General features: G+C 43.5%; 1 protein-coding gene across 1 annotated transcript in view; it reads right to left on the reverse strand.

The window, feature by feature from the left end:
* LOC109880792 (acetyl-coenzyme A synthetase, cytoplasmic) overlaps positions 1 to 9,166 on the reverse strand; it is an 81,566-nt gene that overhangs the window by 48,032 nt on the left and 24,368 nt on the right. Inside the window, exons 7-10 of the mRNA XM_031806406.1 lie at positions 8,917 to 9,001; positions 5,474 to 5,611; positions 4,870 to 5,044; positions 4,181 to 4,313 (exon numbers count right to left, since the gene is read on the reverse strand). Of these exons, the coding sequence (XP_031662266.1) occupies positions 4,181 to 4,313; positions 4,870 to 5,044; positions 5,474 to 5,611; positions 8,917 to 9,001 (531 nt within the window). The remainder of the gene's footprint in view (positions 1 to 4,180; positions 4,314 to 4,869; positions 5,045 to 5,473; positions 5,612 to 8,916; positions 9,002 to 9,166) is intronic.

The following is a 9,166-nucleotide window of genomic DNA, read 5'->3' on the forward strand; positions in this document are numbered from 1 at the left end:
GGGAGTGGGTCCATAATGATGGGGAGTGGTCCATGATGATGGGGAGTGGTCCATGATGATGGGGAGTGGTCCATGATGATGGGGAGTGGTCCATGATGATGGGGAGTGGTCCATGATGATAGGGAGTGGTACACGTTAATGGGGAGTGGTCCATAATGATGGGGAGTGGTCCATGATGATGGGGAGTGGTCCATGATGATGGGGAGTGGTCCATGATGATGGGGAGTGGTCCATGATGATGGGGAGTGGTCCATGATGATGGGGAGTGGTCCATGATGATGGGGAGTGGTCCATGATGATGGGGAGTGGTACACGTTAATGGGGAGTGGTCCATAATGATGGGGAGTGGTCCATGATGATGGGGAGTGGTCCATGATGATGGGGAGTGGTACACGTTAATGGGGAGTGGTCCATAATGATGGGGAGTAGTCCATGATGATGGGGAGTGGTCCATGATGATGGGGAGTGGTCCATGATGATGGGGAGTAGTCCATGATGTTGGGGAGTGGTCCATGATGATGGGGAGTGGTCCATGATGATGGGGAGTGGTCCATGATGTTGGGGAGTGGTCCATGATGATGGGGAGTGGTCCATGATGATGGGGAGTGGTCCATGATGAAGGGGAGTGGTCCATGATGATGGGGAGTGGTCCATGATGATGGGGAGTGGTCCATGATGATGGGGAGTGGTCCATGATGATGGGGAGTGGTCCATGATGATGGGGAGTGGTCCCATGATGATGGGGAGTGGTCCATGATGATGGGGAGTGGTCCATGATGATGGGGAGTGGTCCATGATGATGGGGAGTGGTCCATGATGATGGGGAGTGGTCCATGATGATGGGGAGTGGTCCATGATGATGGGGAGTGGTCCATGATGATGGGGAGTGGTCCATGATGATGGGGAGTGGTCCATGATGATGGGGAGTGGTCCATGATGATGGGGAGTGGTCCATGATGATGGGGAGTGGTCCATGATGATGGGGAGTGGTCCATGATGATGGGGAGTAGTCCATGATGTTGGGGAGTGGTCCATGATGATGGGGAGTGGTCCATGATGATGGGGAGTGGTCCATGATGATGGGGAGTACTGCTGCTTTATTACTGCTTTATTACTGCTGCTTTATTACTGCTGCTTTATTACTGCTGCTTTATTACTGCTGCTTTATTACTGCTGCTTTATTACTGCTTTATTACTGCTGCTTTATTACTGCTGCTTTATTACTGCTTTATTACTTGCTTTATTACTGCTTTATTACTGCTTTATTACTGCTTTTTTATTACTGCTTTATTACTGCTGCTTTATTACTGCTGCTTTATTACTGCTGCTTTATTACTGCTGCTTTATTACTGCTGTTATTACTGCTTTATTACTCTACTTTAATTACTGCTGCTTTATTACTGCTTTATTACTGCTGCTTTATTACTGCTTTATTACTGCTTTATTACTGCTTTATTACTGCTGCTTTATTACTGCTGCTTTATTACTGCTGCTTATTTACTGCTGCTTTATTACTGCTTTATTACTGCTGCTTTATTACTGCTGCTTTATTACTGCTGCTTTATTACTGCTGCTTTATTACTGCTGCTTTATTACTGCTTTATTACTGGCTGCTTTATTGCTGCTTTATTACTGCTGCTTTATTACTGCTGCTTTATTACTGCTGCTTTATTACTGGCTGCTTTATTACTGCTGCTTTATTACTGCTGCTTTATACTGCTTTATTACTGCTGCTTTATTGCTGCTTTATTACTGCTGCTTTATACTAGCTCGCTTTATTACTGCTGCTTTATTACTGCTGCTTTATTACTGCTGCTTTATTACTGCTGCTTTATTACTGCTGCTTTATTACTGCGCTTTATTACTCCTGCTTTATTACTGTTATTACTGCTGCTTTATTACTGCTTTATTACTGCTGCTTTATTACTGCTGCTTTATTACTGCTGCTTTATTACTGCTGCTTTATTACTGCTGCTTTATTACTGCTGCTTTATTACTGCTGCTTTATTACTGCTTTATTACTGCTGGCTTTATTACTGGCTGCTTTACTAACTGCTTTATTACTGCTTGCTTATTACTGTGCTTTATTACTGCTGCTTTATTACTGCTTTATTACTGCTGCTTTATTACTGCTGCTTTATTACTGCTTTATTACTGCTGCTTTATTACTGCTTTATTACTGCTGCTTTATTACTGCTGCTTTAATTACTGGCTGCTTTATTACTGCTGCTTTATTACTGCTGCTTTATTACTGCTGCTTTATTACTGCTTTATTACTGCTACTTTATTACTGCTTGGCTTTTATTAACTGCTTTATTACTAGCCTGCTTTTATTACTGCTTTTATTTACTGCTTTATTACTGCTTTATTACTGCTGCTTTATTACTGCTGCTTTATTACTGCTGCTTTATTACTGGCTGCTTTATTACTGCTTTATTACTGCTGCTTTATTACTGCGCTTTATTACTGCTGCTTTATTACTGCTGCTTTATTACTGCTGCTTTATTACTGCTGCTTTATTACTTGCTGCTTTATTACTGCTGCTTTATTACTGCTGCTTTATTACTGCTGCTTTATTACTGCTGCTTTATTACTGCTGCTTTATTACTGCTGCTTTATTGCTGCTTTATTACTGCTGCTTTATTACTGCTGCTTTATTACTGCTGCTTTATTACTGCTGCTTTATTACTGCTGCTTTATTACTGCTGCTTTATTACTGCTGCTTTATTACTGACGCTTTATTACTGCTTTATTACTGCTGCTTTATTACTGCTTTATTACTGCTGCTTATTACTGCTGCTTTTATTACTGCTGCTTTATTACTGCTGCTTTATTACTGCTGCTTTATTACTGCTGCTTTATTACTGCTTTATTACTGCTGCTTTATTACTGCTGCTTTATTACTGCTTTATTACTGCTGCTTTATTACTGCTGCTTTATTACTGCTGCTTATTACTGCTGCTTTATTACTGCTGCTTTATTACTGCTGCTTTATTACGCTGCTTTATTACTGCTGCTTTATTACTGCTGCTTTATTACTGCTGCTTTATTACTGCTTTATTACTGCTGCTTTATTACTGCTGCTTTATTACTGCTTTATTACTCTGCTTTATTACTGCTAGCTTTATTACTGCTGCTTATTACTGCTTTATTACTGCTGCTTTATTACTGCTGCTTTATTACTGCTTTATTACTGCTGCTTTATTACTGCTGCTTTATTACTGCTGCTTTATTACTGCTGCTTTATTACTGCTTTATTACTGCTGCTTTATTACTGCTGCTTTATTACTGCTGCTTTATTACTGCTGCTTTATTACTGCTGCTTTATTACTGCTGCTTTATTACTGCTGCTTTATTACTGCTTTATTACTGCTGCTTTATTACTGCTGCTTTATTACTGCTGCTTTATTACTGCTGCTTTATTACTGCTGCTTTATTACTGCTGCTTTATTTACTGCCTTTATTACTGCTGCTTTATTACTGCTGCTTTATTATGCTGCTTTATTACTGGCTGCTTTATTACTGCTGCTTTATTACTGCTGCTTTATTACTGCTGCTTATTACTGCTTTTTATTACTGCTTTATTACTGCTGCTTTATTACTGCTGCTTTATTACTGCTTTATTACTGCTTTATTACTGCTGCTTTATTACTGGCTTTATTACTGCTGCTTTATTACTGCTGCTTTATTACTGCTGCTTTATTACTGCTGCTTTATTACTGCTGCTTTATTACTGCTGCTTTATTACTGCTTTATTACTGCTGCTTTATTACTGCTGCTTTATTACTGCTTTATTACTGCTGCTTTATTACTGCTGCTTTATTACTGCTGCTTTATTACTGCTGCTTTATTACTGCTTTATTACTGCTGCTTTATTACTGCTTTATTACTGCTGCTTTATTACTGCTGCTTTATTACTGCTGTCATACTGCTGCTTTATTACTGCTGCTTTATTAGCTGCTGCTTTATTACTTGCTGCCTTTATCTACTGCTTTATTACTGCTGCTTTATTACTGCTGCTTTATTACTGCTGCTTTATTACTGCTGCTTTATTACTGCTTTATTACTTGCTGCTTTATTACTGCTTTATTACTGCTGCTTTTATTACTGCTGCTTTATGTGAGAAGACATAGCATGCGTATGTGGTGTGTGCTTTCGTGTGCGTTTGTGTGTCTCTTACTTTTGTAGTGGCTCTTTCCCGTACTTCATGAGAAGGCGTATGGCTGTGGGAGCTGTGTAGAACTTGGTCACTCTGTACTTCTCAATCACCTCCCAGAAACGCCCAACGTGAGGGTGGACTGGAATACCCTCAACTGGAGAACACCACAGTAATAAGATGGATTATTTTACATAACATGACATAACTGTCTTCAGGACTGCAGACAGATAAAATGCAGACATATATGTTGCAGACCGATATAATGCAGACATATATGTTGCAGACTGATATAATGCAGACATAGATGTTGCAGACAGATATATTGCAGACGGATATACATGCAGACAGCTATAATGCAGACAGATATACATGCAGACAGATATAATCCTGCCAGACTAGGCGTCTTAGTCTTTTACTAACCCTAACCCTACATTAACATACGTATGTCAGAAACCAGTTCTATACCAGTTCTACTGACCCCTTCTACTGACCAATTCTATACCAGTTCTAGTGACCAGTTCTATACCAGTTCTATATCAGTTCTACTGACCAATTCTATACCAGTTCTAGTGACCAGTTCTATACCAGTTCTAGTGACCAGTTCTATACCAGTTCTATACCAGTTCTACTGACCAGTTCTATACCAGTTCTACTGACCAGTTCTATACCAGTTCTATACCAGTTCTACACCAGTTCTATACCAGTTCTACTGACCAGTATGCTGGTAGCCCCGTTGGCCAGGGGTCCATAGGTGATGTAGGAGTGTCCTGTGATCCATCCTATATCAGCGGTACACCAGTACACATCGTCTGGCTGGTGGTCAAACACACACTTAAAGGTCAGAGAGGTGTAGAGGAGGTAGCCTGCTACCGTGTGGAGGACACCCTGTAGGGGAGGAAGACACAGGGTTAACACACACACACACACACACACAAACACACACACATTTGGAAACACACACTTAAAACACAAAGAGTTAACACAGGACCACACACACACTCACACACACACACACACATATTTAGAAACACACACTTAAAACACAAAGAGTTAACACAGGACCACACACACACACACACACACACACGTTTAGAAATACACACTTAAAACACAAAAAGTTAACACAGGACCACACACACACACACACACACACGTTTAGAAACACACACTTAAAACACAAAAAGTTAACACAGGACCACACACAGTGAGCAGTAGACATTCCCAAACTGCCAGGCAGTGTGATCAGGTCGTTACATGTTTGTCTAATTGTTGTATGTGCATGTATTCTTGTGTTTGTGACACTGTGTGTCCTACCTTTGGTTTGCCAGTAGATCCGCTGGTATAAAGTATAAAGAGAGGATCCTCTGCATCCAGCCACTCAGGTTCACACTGCTCTGAGACCTGTCCCATCACCTCCTCCCAACACACATCACACGCAGCATCCCACGGAGTCTGGACAACAGGAAATACAACAGGACTCAGGTTCACACTGCTCTGAGACCTGTCCCATCACCTCCTCCCAACACAGGAAATACAACAGGACTCAGGTTCACACTGCTCTGAGACCTGTCCCATCACCTCCTCCCAACACAGGAAATACAACAGGACTCAGGTTCACACTGCTCTGAGACCTGTCCCATCACCTCCTCCCAACACAGGAAATACAACAGGACTCAGGTTCACACTGCTCTGAGACCTGTCCCATCACCTCCTCCCAACACAGGAAATACAACAGGACTCAGGTTCACACTGCTCTGAGACCTGTCCCATCACCTCCTCCCAACACAGGAAATACAACAGGACTCAGGTTCACACTGCTCTGAGACCTGTCCCATCACCTCCTCCCAACACAGGAAATACAACAGGACTCAGGTTCACACTGCTCTGAGACCTGTCCCATCACCTCCTCCCAACACAGGAAATACAACAGGACTCAGGTTCACACTGCTCTGAGACCTGTCCCATCACCTCCTCCCAACACACATCACACGCAGCATCCCATGGGGTCTGGACAACAGGAAATACAACAGGACTCAGGTTCACACTGCTCTGAGACCTGTCTCATAACCTCCTCCCAACACAGGAAATACAACAGGACTCAGGTTCACACTGCTCTGAGACCTGTCCCATCACCTCCTCCCAACACAGGAAATACAACAGGACTCAGGTTCACACTGCTCTGAGACCTGTCCCATCACCTCCTCCCAACACAGGAAATACAACAGGACTCAGGTTCACACTGCTCTGAGACCTGTCCCATCACCTCCTCCCAACACAGGAAATACAACAGGACTCAGGTTCACACTGCTCTGAGACCTGTCCCATCACCTCCTCCCAACACAGGAAATACAACAGGACTCAGGTTCACACTGCTCTGAGACCTGTCCCATCACCTCCTCCCAACACACATCACACGCAGCATCCCATGGGGTCTGGACAACAGGAAATACAACAGGACTCAGGTTCACACTGCTCTGAGACCTGTCCCATCACCTCCTCCCAACACAGGAAATACAACAGGACTCAGGTTCACACTGCTCTGAGACCTGTCCCATCACCTCCTCCCAACACACATCACACGCAGCATCCCATGGGGTCTGGACAACAGGAAATACAACAGGACTCAGGTTCACACTGCTCTGAGACCTGTCTCATAACCTCCTCCCAACACAGGAAATACAACAGGACTCAGGTTCACACTGCTCTGAGACCTGTCCCATCACCTCCTCCCAACACAGGAAATACAACAGGACTCAGGTTCACACTGCTCTGAGACCTGTCCCATCACCTCCTCCCAACACACATCACACGCAGCATCCCATGGGGTCTGGACAACAGGAAATACAACAGGACTCAGGTTCACACTGCTCTGAGACCTGTCCCATCACCTCCTCCCAACACAGGAAATACAACAGGACTCAGGTTCACACTGCTCTGAGACCTGTCCCATCACCTCCTCCCAACACAGGAAATACAACAGGACTCAGGTTCACACTGCTCTGAGACCTGTCCCATCACCTCCTCCCAACACAGGAAATACAACAGGACTCAGGTTCACACTGCTCTGAGACCTGTCCCATCACCTCCTCCCAACACAGGAAATACAACAGGACTCAGGTTCACACTGCTCTGAGACCTGTCCCATCACCTCCTCCCAACACAGGAAATACAACAGGACTCAGGTTCACACTGCTCTGAGACCTGTCCCATCACCTCCTCCCAACACAGGAAATACAACAGGACTCAGGTTCACACTGCTCTGAGACCTGTCCCATCACCTCCTCCCAACACAGGAAATACAACAGGACTCAGGTTCACACTGCTCTGAGACCTGTCCCATCACCTCCTCCCAACACAGGAAATACAACAGGACTCAGGTTCACACTGCTCTGAGACCTGTCCCATCACCTCCTCCCAACACAGGAAATACAACAGGACTCAGGTTCACACTGCTCTGAGACCTGTCCCATCACCTCCTCCCAACACAGGAAATACAACAGGACTCAGGTTCACACTGCTCTGAGACCTGTCCCATCACCTCCTCCCAACACAGGAAATACAACAGGACTCAGGTTCACACTGCTCTGAGACCTGTCCCATCACCTCCTCCCAACACAGGAAATACAACAGGACTCAGGTTCACACTGCTCTGAGACCTGTCCCATCACCTCCTCCCAACACAGGAAATACAACAGGACTCAGGTTCACACTGCTCTGAGACCTGTCCCATCACCTCCTCCCAACACAGGAAATACAACATATACAGCATATGCAGTTCATTGGGAAAGTATTCAGACCCCTTGACTTTTCCACATTTTGTTACATTACAGTGTTATTCTATACCTCATCAATCAATACACAATACCCCATAATAACAAAGCTAAAACAGATTTTTGTAAAATCTTGGCAGATTTCTTACAAATAAAAAACGAAATATGACATTGACATAAGTATTCAGACCCTTTACTCAGAACTTTGTTGAAGGACCTTTGGCAGTGATTAAAGGATCCTCAGGAGGCTGAAGAAATTTGTCTTGTCACCTAAAACCCTCACAAACTCTTCTGGAGCTCTGTCATAGTGACCATCGGGTTCTTGGTCACCTCCCTGACCAATGCCCTTCTTTCCCAATTGCTCAGTTTGGCCGGGCGGCCAGCTCTAGGAAGAATCTTGGTGGTTCCGAACTTCTTCCATTTCAGAATGATGGCGGCCACTGTGTTCTTGGGGACCTTCAATGCTGCAGACATTTTTTGGTACCATTCCCCAAATCTGTCAACTCTGGGAACTTATATGGACACATCTGAAGGATGATCAATGGAAACAGGATGCACCTTAGCTCAATTTCAAAAATCTCATAGCAAAGGGCATGAATACTTATGTAAATAAGGTATTTCTTATACATTTGTAAAAATGTTTAATAACCTGTATTCACTTTGTCATTATAAATGTATTGTGATGTCATTACGGGGTATTGTGATGTCATTACGGGGTATTGTGATGTCATTATGGGATATTGTGATGTCATTATGGGATATTGTGATGTCATTATAAAGGTATTGTGTGTAGATTGATGAGGGGGGAAAATGAATGTAATCCATTTTAGAATAAGGCAGTAATGTAACAAAATGTGGAAAAAGTCAAGGGGTCTGAATACTTTCCCAATGCACTGCATACTGCAGAGTAGTTCGTGGTACAGCTCAAGAAAAGAAATATGGGATTTGCAATAGGCACTCCCAAACTGACAGTACATAGCTACACACCTGCAGTTTGTTAGAAACATCCCCACTTTGTATCCTCAGTGCGTGATGCTTAACTACTAGACATCTTTTAACGGTCGCTGACGCTCTGTGGAGAGAAGAAGAAGAGAGTTGGAAGAATTGTCAGCCAATCAGGGATTGACATTACGGGTTGCCCTATTGCCTAGGGCAAGTGAACTGAGCAGTAACCCGTCACGCCCAGACCTTCGTTATCTATGTTTTATGTATTATTTTAGTCAGGTCAGAGTGTGTA

The sequence above is a fragment of the Oncorhynchus kisutch genome, linkage group LG27 (assembly GCF_002021735.2).
Source record: "Oncorhynchus kisutch isolate 150728-3 linkage group LG27, Okis_V2, whole genome shotgun sequence".
Lineage (NCBI taxonomy): Eukaryota > Metazoa > Chordata > Actinopteri > Salmoniformes > Salmonidae > Oncorhynchus > Oncorhynchus kisutch.